Genomic DNA, 26,857 nt, shown 5'->3' with positions numbered 1-26,857 from the left:
AAAGGATTCAATTAAGCAAAAGGAAGAAAAGTAGTAACAGAAAGCCAAAAACTGAGGGAACAAAGAGAAAAACAGAAAATTGTAAAACTTTATTCCATCAAAATCAATAATTATATTAAATATAAATGAATTAAATAATCCAGTTAAAATTGGAGATTTTCAGGATGGATAAAGAGTAGAAATCAATGGAATAGGAAACAATTTACAATGCCAAACACTGGTAATTTGAAAAGATCAATAAAATTGATAAACCCCTATGAGACTGATCTACAAAAGGGGGAAACAAAAACACCAATATTTGGATTGAAAGAGGGTATATCACTGTAGATACTACTCACATTAAAAAGGATAGAAAGCAAATATTGTGACTAACTTAATTCCAATAAATTTGACAACTTATATGAAGTGAACAAATTCCTTGAAGGACACAAACTGCTAAAATTCAATTATGAATACATAGAAATACTGAATACTCTTATAGTTAATAAAGAAAACCAATTTATAATCAACAACCTTCCCACAAAGGAAACTCCAATCTCAAGTGGGTTCACTGGCAAATTCTTCCAAACATTTAAGGAAAAACTAATAGTAGTCTTACAGAAACTAAGAAAATAGAAAAAGAAAAAACTTCCCAAATTCATTTTATGAAGTAACATCACACCCTGACAGAGATTTGAGCATAAGTGCAAAATTCTTAATAAAATATTTGCAAATTAAATACAATAATATGTAAAATGGATAATAAAACAAGATCAAGTAGAATTTATTTCAGGATAAATTAATTTAAAATGTAATATTAATTTAATATTTGAAATCAGGCAATATAATTCTCTACATTAACAAAACAAAGGGGGAAAAACATGATCATCACAACAGATTCAAAAAGTGGTTTAGACAAAATGCAATACCAATTCATGACAAAAACTCTCAGGAAACTAATAATAGAAGGGAATTTCCTCAGTCAGATAAAGTACTTTTAAGAAAAATCTGTAGGATACAATAATTAATAGTGAACTACTGAACGCTTTCCTCTAAGATGAAGAACAACGCAAGGGATGTCCACTCTTACCACTGTTAATCAACATTCTACTGGAGGTAAAGAAATAAAAAGCATGAAAAATGGAAAATAAGTCATGTTGAGTGTATTCATAGATAACTTTTTACATAAAAAAATCCTAAGAAATTTGCAAAATAATTTCTAGAACTAAAAAGTGAATTTATGGGCTTTCCGGTGGTCCAATGCTTAAGAGTCTGCCTGCCAGTGCAGGAGACATGGGTTTGATCCAGGAGGATCTCACATGCCATGGGGCAACTAAGCCCGTGTGAGCCACAACTACTGAACCCGTGCTCTAGAGCCTGTGGGCCACAACTTACTGAGCCCCCTGCTGCAACTATTGAAGCCTGTATGCCTAGAGCCCATGCCTGGCAAAGAGAAGCCATCACACTGAGAAGCCTGCACACCACATCTAAAGGGTAGTCCCTGCTCTCTGCAACTAGAGAAAGCCTGTGCATAGCAATGAAGACCTAGCAAAGCCAAAAATAATAAATAAATAATTGTTTAAAATAAAAAGTGAATTTACTATTACTGCAACATACAAAACTATAAAATCAACTGTACTTCTATAGTAAAACAATTTAAAAAATAATTTAAAAAATTGCATTCATAATAGCACTGGAAAATAAAATTCTTGGAATAAATTAAGCCAAAAAAATATGCAAGACCTCTACACTAAAAACAATATTTGTGAGTTCAGTAAGTAAACCTAAATAAATGGAAGAATATACCATGTTCATGGATCTGAAGACCTAATATTTTAAGATGTCAATTCCTTCCCAAATTTATCTATAGATTCAACCCAATCCTATTAAAGTTGCAAAAGACTTCTTTAGAAATTGACAACTTGATTTTAAAACTATATGAAAACATCCAAAACAAACGTGAAGAAGGTTGGAAGATTCAAACTACTTAATTTCAAGGCTTACAGTAAAAAATACTTTGTAACACTGTAACAGCTAGAGTAATAAAGACAGTGTGGGATTGCTATAAGAATAGACAAACCAGTGGAACAGAATAAAGAGTCCAGAATTAAATACTCACATATATGGTCAAATTTCAATAAAGACTTAGGCTACTAAAGTGGGAACTAATAATTTTTTTCAACCAACAGTGCTTGAACAAATAGATTTTCTACATATGTAGGAAAAAGTAAAATTGACCTCTTACCACACATTGTTATTGGGGCTTCCCTGGTGTTGGAAAAAAGTAAAATTGACCTCGAACCACACATTACATTCAAGAATTAATTGAAATGAATCAATTTAAAATTAAAGCAAAAACTATAACACTCCTCAAGGAGTATCTTGGAGAATAGTTTAGTGATCTTGTAGTCAGCAAAGATCTTGGATATGGCAGATAAAACACTAATATATAAGGAAAATAATAAATTGACCTTTATCAAAATTAAGGCTCTGCTTATCAAAAGTGATTGTTAAGGCACCGACTGGGAAAAAAATATTCACAATACACATTTGACAAGAACTTGTATCAAGAGTATATAAAGAACTTCCACCAAAAACAAAAAAGTAAACAATCTAATTTAAAAATAGGCAAAAGATTCATCAAAAAAAAAATACAAAAGACACAGTCATGGCCAATGAGCACATGGAAAGGTATTCCATATCATTAGTCATCAAATTAAACCAAAGGCAAATTAAACCCACATATCATCTTGCACCCACTAGAATGGCTTACAAAACTAATTGTTGGCAAGGATATGGAGCAGCTGAAACTCAGATATCAATATATTGGTAGTGGAAGTGAAAAATGGCATAACCATTTTGGAAAACAGTTTGGCATTTTCTTATAAAGTGAAATATAGACTTGCTGATGACCTGCAATTCCATTTCTAAGCACTGACCCCAAACAAATGAAAATTTTTTAGACTATCACAACACTTCTATTCAGAATAACCAAAGACTAAAAATAACTGGAAAATGGGCAAACTGTGGTATATCCAAACAATGAGATACTATCCAAAATAAAACTAATTCAATGCTTAGTTTTAAAAGGTAAAAACAAAAGTACCAAAATAAAAGAAAACCAGACAAACAAATGAAAGTGATATTTTTCTGAAAGATTCTTTTCTCTATAAACCTGAGTGTGTGGCATATTCGGGTCACTGTGAACTCAAAAAAATGGTCTCATTATCAAAACGAATTATTAAAAAGGGCAAAAATGCATAACTGCTTACTAATAAAAAGAGGCAAATGCAATATATACCATCGGGTCCTTGACAATCACACTATTTTAGAGTCCTTCATTCAATCAACAGAATAGTTAATTTTCTCTTGTCAGATTTGGTAAAGAGTTATGTGACACATTTGGGTTAATAGAGAAAATGATCATGAGTGAATCACAAACAAAAATGTAGAAGATGAAGGAACATTAGAAGTGGACATGAAAAGTTAGGAAAGAGGGAAGGTAGTAATATTACACAGGTTGGATCTTTTTTCACCAAGTTTATCTCACCAAATGTATCTTAATGTTGTAGAAGTCTAATGCACTATGTTGGAGGAATGGCTGATAGTTGTCTGTCTATGATTTTGGAAGTTCTGCTAACTTCACTCCCACTTACTGCCAAAATGTGAACTCACTTTCATTATAAGAAGGCTACTTGATATTCAAATTTGATTTCTTCTTGGAAAGTAAAAGAGATAAATGATTTGGTTATCCTAGTGGTTTACTTGGCAGGAATATACATTCAATGGCTGAGCAAGAACCTTAATCATTAGAGAACTGATGTGTTTCATCTTCAGAGAAGGAGGGATACCAGTGGTGGAAGAGTATGGTTTGCACTCTATGTCCTTTATAGAGGATTATCTAGATAGGTTAGCAAAGAATGATTGACTGATGGGTATCATAACTTAAAGAAGGCAAATGCAAAATATGAATGCATTGTTCTTCTGAGTTAAAGGTTGGTTAAAAAAAAAAGGAACCAGTGGTATAGATGAATTATCTGTGGTAAAGATGAATTATCTGTGGTACTTTGATTAAAGTACTAACTCTTCCTTTGACCACTGCATAGGGATGTTATAGGTAAATTTTCATTTTAAGATTCATTTATCCCTACTTACCCTAAATACTCTTCTTATGTTAAGTATTGAATTTATCCACACCAAGAAATTCACTGAATAAATTAGATAGGTAGATGACAAATAGAGATAGAGATATAAACATATGTAGTGTATACATTAAGAAAAAATTCCATTGAACAATTTGGAAACAGACGTTTTACTACTTAGTGTAGCAAAGTAATACATTTAAAGAACAGTTTACTTTTTTCATTAGTCTATACCAGAGATCAGTTTCCAGAATAGAAACACCAAGTGTATTAAGGAATTTTGCCTACAATAACATTTACAAAGTGCTTTCAGTGAATACATTATCTCGATCCTCTTTACAATCCTTTGAAATGGGTAAGAAGGTAAATATATTTGTCTCACTTTACCTTGATGAAGGTGAAAGAGAGTGAAAAAGTTGACTTAAAATTCAACATTCAAAAAACTAAGATCATGGCATATGGTCCCATCACTTTGTGGCAAATAGATGGGGGGAAATGGGAACAGTGACAGACTTTATTTTCCTGGACTCCAAAATCACTGCAGCCATAAAATTAAAAGATGCTTGCTCCTTAGAAGAAAAGCTATGAAAAACCTAGACAGTGTATTAAAAAGAAGAGACATCACTTTGCTGACAAAGGTCCATATAGTCAAAGCTATGGTTTTTCCAGTAGTCATGTAAGAATGTGAGAGTTGGACCATAAAGAAGGCTGAGTGCCAAAGAATTGATGTTTTCAAACTGTGGTAACTGGAGAAGACTCTTGAGAATCCCTTGGACAGCAAGGAGATCAATCCAGTCAATCCTAAAGGAAATCAACCCTGAATATTCATTGGAAGGACTCAGTATTGAAGCTGAAGCTCCAATACTTTGGCCACCTGATGCAAAGGGCCAATTCGTTGGAAAAGACCATGATGCTGGGGAAGATTGAGGGCAGGGGGAGAAGGGGTGACAGAGGATGAGATGACTGGATGGCATCATCGACTCAAAAGACACCAGTTTGAGCAAACTCCAGGAGATAATGAAGGACAGGGAAGCCTGGCATGCTGCGGTCCATGGGGTTGCAAAGGGTTGGATACAATTGAGCGACTAAATAACAACAACTGATGAAGAAACCAAGACCCAGAGAGGTGGGTTACCTTCCTCTGTAATAACTTGTTGCTAGTATACTGCTAACAAGGAACAGAGCCAGATCTAGTGCATTTACCCTACGTCAAAGCTACCCCAGGAACTATTCAGTGATATGAAATAACTCTGAATCTCAAAACCCAGCATTCCTTGGCTGGAACATTACTTTCCCCCATAAGGATACCATTTCTCTGCACTGTTAAGCACATTAAAGGAGCCTATTGCAAGTTATGAAGTTCAAGCCACTGCCTAATTGGCTTCGGAAATGCTGCCCCACCAAAGATGCAAGAGCATGCAAAGAAAGCACTAAGGACTGAAATTATAGCAGAGATTAAAATGATGCTAAATTAATGCACTCCTCGGTTGTAGCATTATGAGCAAGCGTTATTGTGGATAAGCCTTCTATTTTTTCCTATTGGAAACTCCATTCTCTTTAAAAGATCAACAAGAAGAACCAAAAGGGAATTCCCTAAGGTCAGCTCTGAGGAAACATAAACCTCTAATTCAATAACTCTGCTACTGCTCTGAAAAAAAGGCTTTATTATTGCAACATCCATATGGAGCCAATTGGACATTAATGACTAATCAATCCCTCCCCTTTCTATTCTACTTAAAGTGTCACAAACCATGTTTAGATTAGCCTGTTTCCTGCTTAGGGTTGCTCAAGATGTCTTTTGTTCTTTCAGGACCAGCCTGATGGAGGCAGCTTAAACAAACACCACGACCAGAGTGGCGCAGGAGTTATAAAGTGCCATATGTGAGTGAACAAAGAGGCTATACTAAAGCCTTTTGTGGTATTTGTTAATGTTTTTCATCTGAGCTTAAAAAGGCTTAATGACTTTGTGGTGAGCTGATGCATGTGGCTCGTGGCTTTGCAAAATGAAGGAAATTCTAACCAGTGATGTACCAGTCTGTGTTTTCAAGAGTCTCCTGCTTTCAGTTTCGGTGCCCATGTTTACTTTTTCCTTTTAATTCTCAAGTTATATTTGCTTTACACAGACAGCTCAACGGAGCCCTTTATCTTATTTCAACTACAGGATCCAAGGGCAACTGAGATAACTTATGTGATTCTTTATTTTAATGACCTGAAGGTAACAGAGAACCTTCAAATATTCTACTTATTATCTATTTGCTATTTGTATGCACAGGAGGAAGGCTTACAAGCTGTTGAGCCCAGGCAAAATGGCATTCTTTAAGTCTGAACCAGAGATCACTGTGAAGGAAGTAAGACAATAAAAGGTTCTGGCTTCCTAAGTTTTCAGGAGAACCAGGCTCAGATTAAAGCAGATTTCCTTGGAGGACACAGAGGCAGGTAAAAGGCTTTACTTAATAACTCATATTGCTCAGCAGTTTCTGGCTTCATCCAGCTCAATATATTACCGTAGTCTCTACATGAAATTAAGAAGCGCAAACCAAGATGAAGCAAATCTCAGAGTTAGTTAACAAAGATACTATTAAACCCATCTGCTCATGTCCATCCTTATCACTTCATCGATTGCCTTGCCCTCACTGTTTCTAGTGGATTATTTGAAATACTAGTCTTCAGTGGATATTTTTATTTCCAGTTTTGAGTTACCAGACCCCACTTAAATACTTCTTCCTAATTTCAGCCAGGGTGATCCATCACAAGTGCAGTTCTGACCAGGGCACTCCTATATTAAAGTTTTCAATGGCTCCCTAATGCCCAAAAGATGAAGTCCAAACTCCTTGGTATGGTACACAAAGCTCTCCATGACCTGGCTCATGTCATGCCATGTCACTATGGCTCCAGTCCCATCTCTGGCTACTTGAATTTTTTTTTTGCTTTATAATACTGAACCACTTCTAGTTCTCTATATACCACCTTGTTTTATACTAGGAACCCGTGCTTTCCCTTTTCCTGGAATTTCCTGTCTGTGTTGCAATCAACTCATTCTTTGACTCATGTCAGGGATCATCTTCCCCAGACAGTCTTATCTGGTTCGTTATGTTGGGCTAAGTATTTTAGGCTCCCAGAGTACCTTGTGCCTATCTTACATTTATTATGTTTCATCCAACTTGTCAGTTGCATGGGCCCACCTTCTTCACTAGACTGTTCGCCTCAAAAGGGCAGGAACTGCAGAGTGTCTTGCTCATAACTGCTTCCTCAGGGTCTGGGACAAGAGCTGACATAAGGTAAGTACTCAATTGTCATAACAGAGAGCATCAGACATCTTCAACAGTGACAATTTTGGAGTGAGATTCAGATGTTTACACATTGTATTAGAATCCAAGAAGCTCTGAAATCAGATTTTGTATAAACCCCATTTTATTTCTTATATTCTCTTAAGTACTTTGCCTTACTTGAACCCTCTATAAAATAAAAAAAATGGGTTTAATGGGAAAATGAACCCACAGTTGTTTGGAACTCAGAGATCATTGGTTCTAATCTTCTTTTATTGACTTTCCACACTGTACAATTCTGAAATCCCAGCCTCCCACTTTCAGGGAAATCCTGAAAGGATGATAAGGCAAACCTGAGCTTTTTTGAAATAATAAATCTGAAAGCTATTCTAATGCTATGGGGTTTGTGTAAATACAACTGAAGCATACATTCAAACAGGCACATGACAGGACCTTCCCTAGACAGAGTCAACATGAAATGGATAAAACATGTTCATAGAATTAGAAATTTTTAACATGAGATGGATAGTAAAGATCATCTAATCCACATCTGAGGTTAGAGAAGTTAAACTTCCCAAGTCTCACAGTTAGTAAATGGCAAAATAACAGCGACCTGAAATGTATCTACTCCCAAAGGTTCACACTTGCCATCAAAATAAATTTCTAAAACGGTCAGCTGAATTGTTTCAACAGCATCTAGACTTAGCTTAAAAATTCAACAAAACTAATTTGATTGGTGTCTCCTTTTCATTTTGTTTGTCCCAGGAAATCTGCCTTTTACTAGAAAGAGAGATGTAGATCATAGGTACAGTAGAAACCAATTTTTTTTTTAAGGTTGGGGATATGGAAATAGTATTAGAAGGAGATGGCTCAAGGATTTTGGGTAGCCAACTCAATTTTGTAGTCTATCAAAAATTCTTTGTCCTGAGATCTGGTGAAAGTATCTGAAATGTACTTAATATCTGTGTGGTTTGAAAGACTAAAAAAAATACTTTCACAAGTTTCTATTTCTCATTATATTTTTCTGATTTTTAATAAAAACCAACAGAAAAAAAACTACTTCAACAAAGGCAACCAACTGAATCAGCTCATCTCAGAGAAAAATGAGAGTCAGTATAGCTCAAATACTATATAGCTAGACAGATCTGGGTTTGAATTTTAATTTGATCCTTCTTAAATAAGTAACCTTGGGTAAATTATTTCCCACCTCTAAGCAACAGTTTCATCTCCTTATAAAAGAGAGCTAATAACTTCTACTTTTCTGGGTCTTTGTGAGCCTTAAGTAGGAATGTACATTTCTTAGCAGTGACTGGAACGTACTCATTAAACAGTAAATGCCCTTAGAAACAGCAGTAGTAATAATGGCAAGAGAAGTAGTAGAATGTCTATTCTAGTACCAAGAACACAGCAGGTGCTTAACTCACAGTTGTTCCCTCTCTTGTCCTTCCTCATACCTGGGTGATATTGCCTATACTGCGCAGTTCTGCCCTTCAGGGTAGTTGTAAAATGAAGCCTTAGCTGGAGAGTGCAATCTACTACTTAGTGGAGCCTCTTTTCTGCCCCAGAGCTAAAAATTTATTTCAAGAGTGTCCTGTGATATGGAACTAAAATACATTGAATATGCATAAGACACAATCAAAAAGAAACCCTCACATCTCCCCAGTTCCCACTTGTGGGACCTGTAGCCAAACTACGCTGCTCAGTTCAAGCCAGGAGAAAAAAAGGGGGAGAAGGAGAAACCATTATCTTGTGAATTTATAGCCTTTTATAATGGACTCGCTGTAATAACAAAGGATTAAGACTACTGCCTGTGTAACAAGTAAAGGGCAGCGGAGCTTCAGGGACAGTGGACAATTGTTTTCCCTTTCTCCTCTATTAGCTGTTCTGTGATTCTGCAGCGTGGAGTAGCAGCTGTTATCCTTTTTCATCTTGTCCTCATGCAGGATCAACCTGCTGAGTGAAAAGTGAGCTTATATTGAAGAAATATGAAGTGATTTCTCTCCTATGAAAGTAAATATACATATACCAGTAAGCTGTAATTTTTATTTTTAGTAAAAATTTTAAATAGTTGAATATATTGCTTATGAAATTCCTTTCTCCAGGGCTGAGACTTGGGATATTTTTAGTTCAGAATTACTTTTTACAGCCTATTCCTAAATGTAACAATCTATAGTATAGCACAAATATTGATGAGTTCTTACACAATCTCTTCCTTGTGGTACCATGACCTAATTTGGGACATCATGTCTAAGGGTAAGTATCCACTGAACAAAAACAACTAAAAAAAAAATCACTCTCCTCTAGTGAGAGGCAAAAGTATAAGACTGATTTGTAAAGCACTGAACAGTCACAGCAGACAAAGTGAAATCATATGTAAATGAGTATTATACCCAGAAGGAAAATAGGTATTTTTAATATGACTTGAATAAAAACCCTCCTAACACCTCCTTAGCTCTCTCATGATGTAATGTGAAAAGATAACCATTGAATATCCCCTCTGAAATGACGAGAACAGAGGAATAAAGATAAAGAGACTAATGGATCACCAAATCAACCTAACTTCTGCTATTCCATTATTTTCAACCTCTATACATAATCGAAGCCAATCTTGAACAACTAAAGGTTAATGCCTGTTTAGTTGGTGGCAAAGCCCAAATTCCTCAGCTTTAGTTCTATGAAACTCAAGGCCCTGGTTCTATGGAACCCAACTATTTTTATAACATATTCAATTCAACAAATATTCACTGAATACAAACACATGGAAAGTTCTGTACTGGGCTTGGTGGAGAACACAGAGATGAGAATTGACTCTTCCTTTCTGAAACTTCCTTATGAATGTCCGTGTGCTTTACCATTTCTGAGTCTGTTTGGGTTATTCATTCCCTCAACTGAAAATTCTTCTCTTTCTTTTTGTTTATCCAAACCTAGGCTTATCTCCAGCTCTATTTCTATCAAGTCTTCCAGAATAACTGCTATCAACAAAGCACTGTAGCTTCCTCTTCTAAATAGCACTCTTTTCTGTTTCTCTAATGATACATTTAAACACATAGCACTTTAGGTTGTTCTGCTTTCTGTGTATGCTAATATAATCACCCTAGCTACATTATTAGCTCTTGAAGAATACAGTATAGTATTTTAAAAAATCCATGTCCTTAACAGTGCTGTGCACATAAGAGATAATCAGTAAATTATAATTTGAACATGTAGGTAAAACTAAAGATTGGGGGACTCTCAGTAGGGATAGATCCTGTTTGGAAAGACTGAGGTAGTATAATTGGTGGCTTAGTCTACAGAGTTGTGTTGTGTCCAGCTCTTTGCAACCCCATGTACTGTAGCCTGCCAGGCTCCTCTATCCATGGAATTTTCCAGGCAAGAACACTGGAGTAAGTTGCCATTTCCTATTCCAGGAGATCTTCCTGATCCAGGAATCAAACCCACGTCTCTTGCATCTCCTGCAATGGCAGGCAGATTCTTTACCACTGTGCCACCTGAGACGTCTACAGAGTATCACTTCTAAAGATTATGAAATGAGAGATAGTAATGTAAACAAATAGTGATAGGCAAGTAGAGTAAAATGAGACAATGAATCTAAAACAAGGAAATATTCAAAGATAAGAATTTCTTAAAGAAAAAAAAGATAGGAAGTCAGTAACAGAAAACCAGAGAACTGGGTGCTTATTGGATTTGGGGGATAAGCACAATTATCAGAAATTGAAAAGGAAAGGATCAATCAAAAAAAAAAAAGAAAAACTTTGGTCTCAAATTAAATCCTGACCTTAAGCAGAGATAACTTAAAGAGCACACCAATTGCCCTGAGGCTCTTCAAATTCCAGCAGCCTAAAGTGAAGACACTCAGTTGTTTCTGACTCTTTGTGAAGTCATGGACTACAGTCTGTCAGGCTCCTCCATCCAGTGGGATTTGCCAGGCAAGAACACTGGAGTGGGTTGACATTTTCTTCTCCAGGGGATCTTCCCAGCCCAGGGATCAAACCCTGGTCTCCCGCATTGCAGGCAGACTCTTTACCGTCTGAAACACCAGGGGAGGCCAAGGAAGCCCAAGGTCCACCAGGCTAAGGTTGGGCTGAATTCTGTAGCCAGCAGATGGGAAATCAAGTGGCTCTTGCTGCCAAGAGAAGAGGACTCTGGAACAGGGAACACTTCAACAGTCAGTCACTACACAGTCCAGATATGGCAGACAGACCTCTATCAGCCAGCATTTACTCTAATATGCTGGTTTATGTGAAGCAGATGTACATACTGCTGAGGAAGCATAGACTCACTTTCCCAATCCCATTGGGAACATATGTTGCTGCTCTTGTCCTGGGTCTAATTTTCATGGTAGATAGCATTAAATCTTTTGCCACCCAGTTGCTATAGCAAGATAGGGGAGGCAGGGTACTTCTGTGTGATTCAGTAATGGCATAGACAAGCATTTCTTCCTCAGAACTGAGGATATTCAGTTAGAAAACTAGATAACTCTGTGTGTGTGTGTGTGTGTGTGTGTGTGTGTGTGTGTGTGTGTGAATGACGCCTCTTTAAAGAAGGCAGCCCAAAGAAAAATAATCGGCTCTTCGGGCTAAGATCCTCACTAAGGGGATGCCACGTCTTTGGTTGGGCTTTCCAGCTTAAGCAACTCTGAGAAGTAGGTTGAGTTCTCTTTATGGAGTATTAGGTGATGGAGTTATACAAGAATCTTGACATTTCCCTCTCTCGTCCCATCAAGATGATCCATCACTTCGAGAGTTCAATGGAAATTGTTTTCTACCAACATTAAAAGTTATTTGGGAGCTTTTAAGACACAGCAAATATATTTCTTTAAGAGAAGTTTATTTGCTTGTTTAAGAGAGCTGCACTTTATATATAGTGCTGATATAAACTGGTGCACAGGATCCTCTAAAACTGTTTATATCCACAGTAAAATACATTTTTGTGATACTCATACCACAGACTTAGTCCAGAGCCGAGGGCTTTTTGAACTCTGCTTATCTCCCAGCCTTTGTGGCTGTTACTTAGTCTTCACCATGTCCTAGGTCTCCCTGGCCACACATCCTGGCCTCAGACCTCAGCCTGCTTGCTCCATATAGACTTCTTTGCCTATTTGTTTCTCTAAGATGCCTGGAAACCCATGGAAGGCCAGACGAGGAAGTTCACAGCAAGGTTCTTTTTTTTAAATTTTAATATGTATAGTTCCCCATCTTTTATTCCTGGTATACAGTCTAGTACTTAGATACCTTCTTGGACAAAGACATTGCATCTCTGGTATATTTCAATGATAATTTCACTTATATTAAAGATGACGTGGTCCTTATTTTACACTTGTTATATTCTGGCTCACTTAAGGTGAATGATTTCAATTGTATGGTAGTAGGAAAAAGAGTTAAAGAACTGTAGACTAGAAATTACCTAGACCAACTTCTTCAACTACAGATGAGAAAATTCAGGAAAAGAACGTGACTTACTTAGAATGGAACAAATGGAAGTTGAGTTTCCTAACCCTTTAGGAAACACCTGAAGGAGTGTCTTGTGGAGAAACTGTAAGCCTCATTTTGTTGGAATCCAAAAGTAAGACTAGAACCAATGAGTAGAAGTTGTAAAAAAGCAAAGACAAATAACAAAGAATTAATAATTAGAACTAGAATGAGTTTCTCAAGAAGTAGTCGGTTTTCTGTCACTAGACCATTAGAGGCATTTGAACAGAAGTAAGATGACTACTTGTTAGGGATATAGAAAGGGATTTCTTGGATGGAATTGTCACTCTGATTACATGTCTCTCCTTTATTCCAGTTCTGAGAATCTAAGTGTTGTGATGTGAAGCACTATATCTGGTGGACTTGAACTAATAATGACCCTTACATTCCGAAATATAAGCAGATGTAGTCTTTAAATCTGTCCCCAGATTATATTCTGGTTTGCCTCTGCTGCCTTGGATGAGCCCTGTATCATCAAGTCAATCTTCTTTCTCTGCCAGGAGTAAAGTTCCAGGGAAGAGAAAGGAAATGAGAAAAGCTTCAGAGATTTCCCAAAGTATGGATCAAAGGGTAAGCAGGACTTTTAAGAGAAGACATTTACATTAAGTGGTTCATTTTTTTAAGGAAAAGTTGCAGTCCCTGTTATTTGTCTATAAACAGAGAGCTTAGGTTGACAAAAATAAAGCTATCTTGAGATTTAAAACTTAGAAGCAATCAGAAGTTCACACAAAAAAATGAAGCTTTCACAGGGTTAAGGCCATCTTGGCTGGGATCCAATTCACAAATTCAGTACAAATCTATAAAACCTTTCTAAGCAAATCTGAGAGCAACAGTTTTCTAAAAGGGGCTATTCTTGGTGCACATATCCATTTCCATTCAAATCAATGCAAGTTTTTAATACATGGAGGACAGCACATCATTACAGTTCCAATCCAGGGTCCAAAAGCCTGCCTAATGATAATCACTCTCAGAGCTCATCCCTTTTAGAGCTCATATTCCACTATGCCCCACGTCAAAATGAGATGTGGCCTCCCTCTGCAACTGGGACACAGTAATTAAATTCAAGAATTAAAAGAATTGTTAGAAGAATGTTTTCTTATCTAAGCTATTTAAAAAAACAGAAAAAATAAAAGTGTGTGAGAGAGAAGAAACAGAATGGAAAGAATACATTAAAAAAAAAAAAGAGGGCAAGCTACCACTATTGTTGCTGGGGGAAGAGAAGGAGAAGAGAGGGTAAGAGAAAGGGAGCGTCCACCTGTGAAAGTAACTGGGAAATACTACTAGAGAGATCTTCTCACTAATAGAAAGAAAAGATCAAGGGGCTCAAAGATTTGATTCAGCAATTGGCACAAATACACTTCTAAAGGTATTGGTCTCCTCTTTTATTTCTCTGAAAAAAAAAGAGAAAAACTAAATGATAGCTATTGTGGACAGATCACTTTTCTTATAAGAAATACGTTCTGTTTCATGAAGGCCCTAATAGCAATCTTGCATTTGGAGGGGACCCTAGAAATAATGGAGGACTTCCCAGGTGGCGCTAGTGGTAGAGAACCCCCCTGCCAATGCAGGAGACATAAGAGATGTGGGTTCGATCCCTGGGTTGGGAAGATCCCCTGGAGGAGGGCATGGCAATTACTCCAGTATTCTTGCCTCTGAGAATCCCATGGACAGAGGAGCCTGGGGGGCTACAGTCCATGGAGTTGTAAAGAGTAGGACACAACTGAAGCAACACCTACAGCAACACCGCTAGAGAGAATGGAATCCAACATACCTCCTTTAAAAGATAAAGTTAAGCCCAGAGGCATTAGTCACTTATTTGCCTCTATTTAGCAAAGGACTTTAGTCTAAATTTCCCAATAACCAGACCAAAGCCCTTTCTACTATACTTTGCAACCCTGAAATTAGTAGGGTTGGGATAAGAACTTCACTCTTGCTTCAGGAGAACCAGGAGAGGGGAAATGCCAAATGAAAAGTCCATAAAAAATTAAACATCTGTTTGTCATTCTTAATGCATAGTGACAGACTCAATTAATTGAGTCCTTTCTTCCTTACATGACCTACATAGGAGCTAACAAATTTTGTGAGTTCAATACAAACAAAGCCATCAAATGCTCCAAAGTATAACAAGACCTTAAACACGTTTCCTAAGCCCCCAGCACCATGAATTTGTAGTTTTATAAATATCATGGTGAACAAGAAATGCTGTCTTGTCATATTCAAGCCAAATAACAGCTGGACTTTAAAAATAAAATTTTGAAGACATTTGCCTTTTATATTTTTAATTTCTGTTTTCTTGGCTTACGGTTTTGTCATTTGATTTTGATGAGTGGTTAATACACATGCACAGCTGCCTCTTTTGGTGACCTTTCCCTGCTGCTTCTATGCTCAAAGCTATGAAGCAGGTCTACAAATTGCTTACTAAGTGATATTGGCATTTTCACAACTGGCAGACATTTTCCTGTGAAGCCAGGCTTACTTTAGTCACTTCAGATGCCACACAGGAGAATGGGGTGAAAGCAGAGGAAGGGGTGTTAGTCGCTCAGTTGTGTCTGACTCTTTGCAATCCCATGGACTGTAGCCCACCAGCCTCCTCTGCTCTGTCCATTGGGATTCTCCAGGCAAGAATACTGGAGTGGGTAGCCACTTCCTTCTCCAGGGGATCTTCCCAACCCAGGGATCGAACCTGAGTCTCCTGCATTGCAGGCAGATTCTTTACCATCTGAGCCACCAGCAAAGCCCCAGAGGAAGGGGAGAGCCCCTTAAAACTGCCATTGTGCATTATTCACAATAGCCAAGACATAGAAAACAACCTTAGTATACATGAGCAGATGAAGGATAAAGAGATTGTTGTATACATATATATTTTTGAATGTGATAAAAATATTATTCATCCATAAAAAAAGAAAACCCTGCCACTATCAACAAGATGGATGACCTTGAAGGCACATGCTAAGTGATGTCAGACAAGAAAGACAAATGCTATATGATCTCCCACATACATGGACTCTAAAGAGGCTAAACTCATAAAAACAGAGAGTAGAATGGTGATTTCCAGGGACTAGGAGGAAGGGGATATGGGAAGATATTGGTCAAAGAGTATAAACTTCCAGTTATAAGGTGAGTAAGCTCTGGGGATCTGATACATGGCAGGGTGACTATAGTTAAAAATATTGCCTATACACTTGAAAATTGCTAAGAGAGTAGTTTTTTAATTTTCTCATCAAATAAAGGTAATTTGTGAGGTATAGAGGTGCTAACTAACCTTATTGTGGTAATCATTTCCCAATATATATGTGTTTTCAAATCATCACACTTTATACCTTAAATTTGCACCAAGGTTATATGTCAATTATATCTCCATAAAGCTGGAAAAATATCTCAACTGTTCAAAGCCAGATCATGTGTGGACAAAGAAGGGATGACATCCTGAGCCAGAACTTAAAACTCACTTGCCAGTGGAGCTTACATAGTTAACTTCCACTCTGAACCTCCGTGGGGAATAAAGAAGTCTTGATCTTCTTAATACTTTTCTCAGTGATAATTATATCTGCCTTATTATCTATGCATTTCCTTTTTAATCTTCCATCTTCCTTCACTATATTTTAAGTTCTAAGAGGTCAGGAACATATTTGTTTTGCTTCCTTTGATTTATCCAGTGTCTAGTTCAGGGACTGGCACACAGAACAGGCACTCAAGAAATATTTGTTTTTAGACCAAGATTAAATGAAAGAGTGAATACATTTTTTAATATTCTTTCACTTCAGTTCCTTCTTACTAGCGAAGTAGAGAAAGTATTATGTGTACCTGTTATCTACTCTGACTTTAATATGAACTGAAACTCCAGCAGGCTTTGCAATCAGCTTACACTTGAACAGATGCCAGGAAATATCCTGAAGTCAGCAGAAGGCTGCTACCCATCCCAGCAGTCCTCACAAAGGCACTCCACTTCTTTCGGTATTAGAGCAGGTAACTTGACTCCATTCATGAACTCTCAGTCCCCCAAAAGCACACGAGGTCTCAATGGCAACTCTGGGCAAGCTTCTGAAGGGAGGTTTTCACACGCTCCTTAAGCTCCTGGGCCACTACAGGCCTTCTACTATTACACTCATCAGGCATTACTGCTGTGTATGACAGAGTAACACGAGAGCAGGGGCGTGGCATGATTTGCTATATTTAGGGGAGAGGAAATGGGCCATACTGAGGAAGGTCATGAGGAGTTTGTTCAGAAAAATGAAGGCACCACTTATGTATCTGTATACACAAGGGGTGCAGGATAGCACAGTACTTAATGGCTTGGGTTCTGGAGTCAGTCTGCCTAGGATCAACTCTCACCTCTGCCCTTACTACCTATATGACCTGTGGCAAGTTACTTAACTATTCTCAGCCTTAATTTTCTCATCTGTAAAATGGGAAAAAATACCTTCTTTACATAGTTGTATATGATTTAAATGAGAAAATATGGGTTAAAAGCTTAGCACATTCTCTGGAATATAAATGCTTAATAAATGTTTGCTTAAAAAAAGCATAGTAATTAGGATATTAGCTTGAATCCAAACAATCTGTGTTTGAAATGAATGGAAGTTCCAAAGAAGCTTCTATACAATATGTTTCTCTATAGTTAAGCCTTTTATTTTTTCTTTTCATAATGGTTAATAACTCTGAGTATGATTTTTAACTTACCAAGCATATGATATCATCATTAGATTATTAGCATTACTGAGAGGCAAATGGCTTTATACCTATTGTACAGTTAAGAAGGGACATCAGGTATGCTGCAGTCCATGGGGCCATAAAGAGTTGGACACAACTGAGCAACTGAACAAAAACACAGTTAAGACACTAAGTGAAGAAAGATGAATGACATTAAGAAAACTCAGAACAAGGATAAGGTGGTAGAATTCTCTCTTAGTCTACCAAAAAAAAAAAAAAAAGAACAGACTGAATACTCCAAAGTGATGAAAAGTATTATTTCATTGTGTCTGGTCAAAAATTAGGTACTCTACAGTACCATCTTCCAACAAAATTGAGATGGGCCACACCTGAATAACTGTCTCCCTAAACCACAGAACCTTAGTCCTCACCGGGGGAGTGGGGGGTGGGGACGACAAAAAAACCTGTATCTCTAAGTGCCTATAAAAATGTCAGTGTCACTGTGCTCTCAGTACACAGTTTTCATGAAAGACACTGAGTGATTTCCGCTTTTGAGTCCTCTTCATTCCTCCTTTTCTGCTCCTGTTCCTCCTCCTCTTCCTTTCTCTTTCCTTCCTTCCCTGCTCCCCTCTCACACACGCACAAACCAATCAGAGTTTAACACCTTGTCCCCAGGACTTCCATTAAATATTAGTCTCTCCTACTGGTATGAAGAACCTGCCTTCTGAAAACTCTCTGAAGTGCTTCCTAGTGTCTGATACTACCCATCCCTTAGTGCTCATGCCAGGGATTTCTGAACTGCCTAGGATGGCTCCAACCATCACTAAAAGCCATGCCTAGTTCAGATGCTGCTATGAAATGTCTTTATACATTTTCAAGGGATTAGGGTCCTGGAAGAAATCATACCAGTAAAAGGGATAACAGTAAGGTTCTTCCCCTCAATCTAAAGGACTTTAGCTGGGACCTGAGATGGGTGAAGTATTGTGTTACTCTGAAGAGAACAAATTAATCTTCCCTGCCTGGTGGGAGGGATTCTGCCAAAGGCACAGCTAAAGGGAAAACCAGTCCCTACTCTGTGATGACACAGTAAATAACCAGGCAACATTACTACTGAAGTGCTGACCTAACTCATAAATTGTACCCAGCCTCTGGGGAGCAATTTCTGCTGATTTGCTGCTTGTGCATTTAAAACAAACAAACAAAAAGGAAAGAGGAGCGGACAGGCATTGATACTGCTGGGGGTAAACACATTGAGAGTCAAGCTGGTCTTTATCATCCAGACTTTCAAAAGACTTTGTAAAGGTCAGTACCCAGACACAGGCTGGGCCTTGCCCAAGCAATTAGATCTGCTTCGTACTATCATTTAGTTTCCAAAAGGGTTTGATTGCACCTGGGAATCACTTGTATGGGGGTTAAAAAAAAAAAAAAATCCTTCTTTGTAAGTTTGTCCCTAAAAAAATAAATAAATAAGGATGTCTTGAGGTGGTTGAAACACAGCATTTTTGTTGTTCAATGGAATGTAGAAAGTTCTTTTTGCTATGTGTTCAGTAACAGGATCTAGATGAATTTCAAATTCCTCAACTGTAACACACAATGAAGACTAACATTTCTTCTGTTTTGCCAAGAAAATTGATCTGGTTACTTCCAAGAAAGACCATAAAGATCCTATATCTAACTCGGGCGCACCTCTAGAGACACACAGAGCAGCAGAAAAGAGCTACAGAAAAGCCACTCACCCTCTGCATCTTCTGGCCGGGTAAGATCGATGACACCTGGGCCCAGCTTTCCATCTTCATTTGACTTTCCTGTTAACTGGGGCCCCAAATTTTCAAAGCGTGTTCTTTCCTAGAGGAAAGAATAACCAGAGACTTATTCTAGCTTCCAAAGCAGCCACTTTTTCCTTCCAATTTCTATCTTGCTTAATGGATGAAACTTGAATTTACAAATATCATTTCTGACCAACTGGAACTCAGAAAATCTTTCAGGAAGATTCCACTGAAGCCTGTTTGTGGCACCAACAGTGCTGACAGCACCTAAACCATAGTAGCTCTAAGGAAAGGACATCTGTGGCAGGAAATCTGCCAGGGCTGTACTGCACATCTTCTCTCTGTTGGATTTGTTCCAGTAATCTAAAAGGAATGCAATTGAAAGGTGTAAGCCAAAAGCACAAAATCTGAAAGAGCAGTTTCCATTAGAATATGCTGTTATTCAATGTGGAGGGGAATTTTCCCATTTAGAGATCATAGTTTGCATTGGTACTCCTGGAAAAATACAAATCAGAATTTTAGGCAAGAAGATTTCAAAAACAAATATTTCAAAGCAGGCAGACTAGATGATGGCACTGATACTATATTTTGTTTAGGAGTTTGGACTGTAACTTCCTGGTAAGTGAGAAGCAGGACATCACTCCCAGCCAGCCCCTGAGTCAGGAAAGTTAAACACTTCTGCCATTATACTAGGAAAACTCAAAGGTGTTTTTACTTGTTAACCTGTCCTTCTAGGAGCAGGAGTCTGAAGCATCACAATGAACTCTCCTTCTGTTGCTCTCTGGATCAGTAGCAGAGAGCTCATCGACCAGCATTAATATGGTGTTCCTGTCTGCAGAAAAACAGCACGTGTCTCCTTCTCTCCTCCTTGTTTCTCTCCAGACTCAAACTTGGCTTTGTGTTGTGCTTATGAATGAATGAAACCTTGTTGTTCATTACTATGAAACAATATTAAATGTCATGTCAGCTTGAATTTACAGACATGAAATAGCAGCTTCCAGCTCCGGGAATGGTTTCTGCATGTTATACTTAATGCATTATGCAGCAGTAGAGTGCTGATTGCTGTTCAGTCTATTGTTCAATGACCTAGTTCTGTACTGAGCATGTTCGGCATTAGATGGAAACACTCTGAGTGTTCTCTTCTGTAAGATGTTTAGAAACTTGGAAATATCCTTAAAGAGCAAACATACAATTACTTGATAGAGGCTGTGTCTCATTTGTACAGCCTCACTACATTTGTGCTTTCTAATATGATTATTTTTGAATATCATTATATTTCTATAATTAATTCCCATCAGTCAAATTGTGCAGGAAGTCTTCCAGTTCCCCTTCATCATGTAATGTTGAAATCTGTGTTGGAAGAAAATACACTTATAAACCTTGCTTTAATCTAGCACCATTTCTATGAAAGATGGCAACAAAATTACAATCATGAATTTCCCCAACTGGGTAATACTAACTAGTTAACAAAAGTGGTATGTGGGGAAACCTCTGAAACATGACACTTATTTTAAAAAAAAGTGAAAATAAAAAGCAAATTAAGTATGGTTCCCCAATATCTTCTTATGTGACAACACTGCTGCACAAGAACAAATTATCCAGATGCAGGCCACAACAAAAAGCAACCACAAGCCATACGGGAGTCGCACACATTGTTGTGGGGAGGACAGCTGCTTTTAATCAGCCAATTTTGATTACTGAGTAGCATTTTTGGTTGTCATGATGTGAAGCAAAAGAAAGTGAAGATGAGGAATACCAGGGACAGCAAAATATTCAACCTTTGTTTTATCACATTGTTTCGCATTTCAAATATTTGCATGTGAATGCTTTCCCTATGTTAAATGCAAAAGGAGTTTTGATGTGACACCTGCAATCTTCTTGGAAGAACAACCTTTAGCTGTAGTTTCATGGGGGGAAAAGCAACTTTCTCTGAAAATCAACAGACCATGCTACCTATCAATATGCATATTTCAAGTATCTTTCTAGTCATTCATTCTCTTTGATTTTACCAGAAAATATTCTCAGTGAAAAAAAAAAATAATAAAGTTCCTGAAAGAATATCAATATTTTGACAAGGAAGGAGAAGAGGGAAAATTACATGCCATGGTTTGTAAAATCCTTAGACAACAAAGCTTACATGATGATAATATCTTTTCTTTTATAAAAAATGAAGTGCACTCACAATTCAGTAGTATCAGCTTGTTTTTAATCATAACAAAAAACATTCAGAACATTCAACAACACATTCTCACTGTCTTTGAAGTCATACATTTTTCTGACTTCATTGAAAAAAAATTCTATGGCAGAGATAGTTTCCTTATAAAATATCAATATTTTGACAGAGTAGAAGTCAAGGAAGACTATCCCATGAAACACTTGTTAAATAGGCAGGAAATAAATCAATGATAAAAATTGTTTTGGGCAGTGGGCTGCATTTTATATTTGGTAATATTAAGCATTTGTGTTTGAGATTAAAGAAGGACGCTGCAAAGCCATGCCCTGTCATATAAATTTCTACCTAGTCTCCCAGAAGATTTCCTTCTTTTCTTCAAAGAATAGCTCAGAATATTTATTTGCCAGCCACATAACCATAAGATAAGAGGGTCTGATGTCTACAAGTTAGCTCAGGGCAGCTGAGCTAAGCAAAGATTTTACCAGTGAGGTTGAACATGAGCCTAGTAAATACCGGATGTGGACATGGGCACAGAGAGAAGTTTAAAGATTCTTTAGTTCCAAGAAGCCCTCAACTTCTGGCCATTAAGAGCCAATGGGTATGTCCCCATATGGAAATACAGACGATGGATGGCAAGCTCTTAACTCTAAGTCTTCCACGCACTTGAACTAGCTTTCACGAGGTATACAGTTCCCAAGTAGATATTCTGGAGATATAAACAAAACACCTCAATGCTAATTTTAATCTCAACCCCCCAGGCAGGAAAAATCCCCAGTCTTCATGATGACAGTGAAATGTGCATTTTACATGCAGCGATATGATCAGACACTTACTCATGCATTGTCAGTCACAGAAATGCAGTCAACATAAAAGTTATTGAAAAAAATTAAAGTCAGCTCTGCTGTGTTGTAGGACTGTTGGCTCTCTAAGTGCTTTGAAATTATGATGTATGAGGTAGATGTTGCATATTAAATAAAGATATTTAAATGATAAAGCCCCCTTTAGTGAGAGCTGATGAATGTTAAATGTTACAAGCCACAAGACGGTAGCATCCATCATCTTCACATATTATCAGAGTCAATGACGGGGCAGCCTCACTGATGACAGATAGACTGCTGCATTATTATCCCTTATTTCTAGAGTCACTGAACAAACCATTCAACTCCTCAGGCATTATTTTTAACTTTGCATTAAATTAGCAACTTTTCCCTTCCTACCATGGCAAGATTGATCAATTCTGTCTTTGCATCGGTGGAGAGAGAGAATGAATTTGGGGTAGCTAAAAAATAAGAGGTTTGTTTTCATCTAGGGAAAAAAAAATCAACTTCCTCTTACTGGCAACAAATGTAAAATTGTGATATGGGGAAAGAACAGCAATGAAACAGTAAGCACACAATAATGGCTTTTCTTTGCACTTAGATAAAAGCTGAATTTTTGATGTGCACAGTATATTTTAATAAAATTTTATATACTATGTTTTATACACTTATTGGCTATTCCATAATAATGTGTGTGCTAACAGTAAAATTGCTCTTAAATTTATGTGTGTTATTTATACGTTCCCACGTAACAATGCTTTTTGTTGTAAAAAATATTCTGTTTATTAATGTAACTTTACAACCACTGCATCCAAGATCCGTGGTAAATTAATGACATTTTTATTATTTTATAGTGTCATTAAATTTTTACTGATCACTCCATCAAACAGAGGCAGTAAAGGCCATAATGTAAACTGGGACACTTAGATCAGGCAGCAGGAAGACATTCCATATAGTCTGAAGAAAACTGCTAGCAATAAATGATATTTATACCATCTTTAAGCATGTGAGAATACTTGGATAAGTTTGGCAAAACTGTTTCAGTAGTAGAGTGGATTGTGTACTTAAATAACAGTTTGCTTGCCAGAGAGACAAGCCTTTTTCAAACCATATGTGAGATGACTGATTCCAGCCATCTCCTGAGAAACAACACGTGAAAGGTAACGATGTGCTGGGCACCCTCCCACTGGGCACCCTCCCACTGGATTTCCGAGACTGACCACCCTGTACCACACCTCAAATGATTTCAACATGGTCCTCCTTTCCACAAACCGAAGTATAAAACTGCACATGCTGAGAGAGGCTTTTTGTTTGTTGCCTTACAAATAAATATATTTCATTTGACAGGCAGACATGGCTGGACAATGATGTGATGCATTTTATTCCAATGGTTGAAATGAGAGGCACTTTACCAAGCTGTATTCAAAGCTCTTTTACAAAGAATATCTGAATACGAGCTCATCCATAACATGCACAGAACACACACCTAAGAGGCCATTACTTAACATTGCAGTTAAAATGGGTAAAAAATAATATCATGTTACTTTCACATATAAGTTACATTATAATTAGTATACTTTACACTAGCCCTCAGATGTTCTGTTCAAAGAATATTTGTATATGTATTTTATAGAAATATTTTATAATAATACATATACATTATATATATTATACTTCTGTATTTAGAAGACAGCAAACAGAAAATTCTGTGCTCATGTCCTCACAAATTTAGAACCACCTACCTCCTATATAGGGATTTTGGTATGAATATTCTTTAAGTAAATAAGAATTTTGCTGACATATCTTAAAATAAATATTTAAATACTAAAGAATCTTTAAAACCATTCAAATTGGTGATAACAAGGACTTTTGCAGAGAAAATTAATACTACAGTGCTACTAGCCATGTTTCTGTGTACTCCTAAAGCAGTTTTCTAAGATAAATAACAAATACATGCGTTATAAATAGAAACTCTCTAAGGCCTGATGCTGTGAAAGTGCACTCAATATGCCAGCAAATTTGGAAAACTCAGCTGTGGCCACTGTTTTCATTCCAATCCTAAAGAAAGGCAATGCCAAAGAATGCTCAAACTACTGCGCAATCGCACACAGCTCACACGCTAGCAAAGTAATGCTCAAAATTCTCCAAACCAGGCTTCAACAGTATGTAAACTGTGAACTCCTAGATGTTCAAGCTGGATTTAGAAAAGGCAGAAGAACCAGAGATCAAATGGCCAAAATCCGTTAGATCATTGAAAAAGCAAGAGAGTTCCAGAAAAACATCTACTTCTGCTTTATTGACTACACCAAAGTCTTTGACTGTGTGGATCACAACAAACTGTGGAAAATTCTGAAAGAGATGGGAATACCAGACAACCTGACCTGTTGCCTGAGAAATCTGTATGCAGGTCAAGAAGCAACAGTTAGAATTGGACATGGAACAACAGACTAGTTCCAAATAGGGAAAGGAGTACATCAAGGCTGTTTATTGTCCTGTTTATTTAACTTATATGCAGAGTACATCATGAGAAACACTGGGCTGGATGAAGCACAAGCTGGAATCAAGATTGCTGGGAGAAATATCAATAAACTCAGATATGCAGATGACACCACCCTTATGGCAGAAAGCTAAGAAGAACTAAAGAGCCTCTTGATGAAAGTGTAAGAGGAGAGTGAAGAAGTTGGCTTAAAGCTCAACATTCAGAAAACTAAGATCATGGCATCCGGTCCCATCACTTCATGGCAAATAGATGGGGAAACAGTGGAAACAGTGGCTTACTTTATTTTTCTGGGCTCCAAAATCACTGCAGATGGTGACTGCAGCCATGAAATTAAAAGACGCTTACTCCTTGGAAGAAAAGCTATGACAAACCTAGACAGCATATTAAAAAGCAGAGACATTACTTTGACAACAAAGGTTCATCTAGTCAAAGCTATGGTTTTTTCAGCAGTCATGTATGGATGTGAGAGTTGGACTATAAAGAAAGCTGAGTAGCGAAGAATCGATGCTTTTGAAGTGTGGTGCTGGAGAAGACTCTTGAGAGTCCCTTGGACTGCAAGGACATCCAACCAGTGCATCCTAAAGGAAATCAGTTGAATATTCATTGGAAGGACTGATGCTGAAGCTGAAGCTCCAATACTTTGGCCACCTGATGCAAAGAACTGACTCACTAGGAAAGACCCTGATGCTGGGAAAGATTGAACGCAGGAGGAGAAGGGGACGACAGAGGATGAGATGGTTGGATGGCATCACCAACTCTATGGACATGAGTTTGAGCAAGCTCCAGGAGTTGGTGATGGACAGGGAGGCCTGGTGTGCTGCAGTCCATGGGGTCGCAAAGAGTCAGATACAACTGAGTAACTGAACTGAAGGCCACCACAATATTCTGAGATATTATCTATCCTTAAAGTTTCCGCTATGTCTAAGCTGCTGAGTACTAGCCCCCCAAAAAGGGTTTGCCCATTCATCTGAGCTCCAAGCTTTGGTGTCTTTCCGATCCTGGAAAACTCTTTCAAAAGTAAAGACTTCCCTGCAATTGTTTTCCCCTTACATGACTCCCCTTCCCATCCTCTGTTTATATTAATACAAACTGGTCAGTACTATTTGTCTCACTGCTTTCCTTGCCCCTCTCTGCCTAGTTAATCTTCCAGGCTTGCTGATTCTCCTTCTGCAGAGCCTCTTGCACTGATCCCTCAGTCTGCAAAGTCCAAGTTCTTCATAAACTCTATAACCTCTCTGATCTGCCTGCTCTCTGATACACAAAAATCCCTAGCCTTCCGTATATAATTAGCCCCTCGTTACACGCTATATTAAAGAATTGAGCTTTGGATCATGTGCACCTCCAACTCTTCCCCAACAGCATCAAAAGATTTTTCAATCCAGGGACTGTCTTGCACCTTTTTGATACATTTTACGTAACATTTAGTGTTAGTGTCCGTAAACATTTGCAGGTTTTTGCAAGCCCACAGAATTGATTAATCCACATAAATTAAAAACACCTTGTATAAGCGTGTTCAAAAAGAACGAGAAGAACCAATTTTATAATAGTTCAAATTTGTGTAAGAGATGTTTAGACTTAACCCTCCACATTGTATTAATGATGTCTCTTTGGGCAATAATCATCAAAACAAGGAAATACAGAAAAATGCCACAAGTATTTTGTAAAAGAGGAAGTGAGCCATTTTAGAAGAACACACTAGAAGAATACAATTTAACTATACAACAATATGAAAAAGAGGTTTTTGAGTCTGACTTGGAATTTCTGCAGCTTAACACCCGCATCTTTGCAAAGTCTTTGCAAAACACTGGCAGAAGAGGAAAATATCCACCACAAATGCATGGCTTAAAAAACCAGTATACATTTGAAAATAAAAAAAAGTCTTCTGTTTGTTTTTAAACAAGACAATGCTGAGTATAATGTTGAGAGAAAGTCTGTGTCTTACTCTGAAAGACTTGCTCTAATTCCCAGCTCTGGACATATCTTGCCATGATGTGATTCTCAAGACACACTACTTAAGCACATAGGTAATTTCCGTTTTATTGACTTGAAAAGCTATCACTTTATTAGTATTTATTTTACATCCTTTATTAAAATG

The 26,857-nt window shown here is 37.5% G+C and overlaps 1 protein-coding gene across 50 annotated transcripts in view; it reads right to left on the bottom strand.

Moving 5' to 3' along the window:
• The window catches only part of SOX6 (SRY-box transcription factor 6), a 671,664-nt gene that overhangs the window by 23,659 nt on the left and 621,148 nt on the right, over positions 1-26,857 (bottom strand). For all 50 annotated transcript variants that reach the window (XM_081541518.1, XM_081541528.1, XM_081541535.1 and 47 more), the window contains one exon: positions 19,242-19,350. In XM_081541518.1, coding sequence (XP_081397644.1) covers positions 19,242-19,350 — 109 coding nt within the window. The remainder of the gene's footprint in view (positions 1-19,241; positions 19,351-26,857) is intronic.

The sequence above is a fragment of the Giraffa tippelskirchi genome, chromosome 11, assembly GCF_054371585.1.
Source record: "Giraffa tippelskirchi isolate mGirTip1 chromosome 11, T2T-mGirTip1v1.2.pri, whole genome shotgun sequence".
In the NCBI taxonomy this organism is placed as follows: Eukaryota; Metazoa; Chordata; class Mammalia; order Artiodactyla; family Giraffidae; genus Giraffa; species Giraffa tippelskirchi.
Note: the sequence above shows the minus strand (reverse complement) of the source record. Positions and strands in the feature narration are given on the sequence as shown.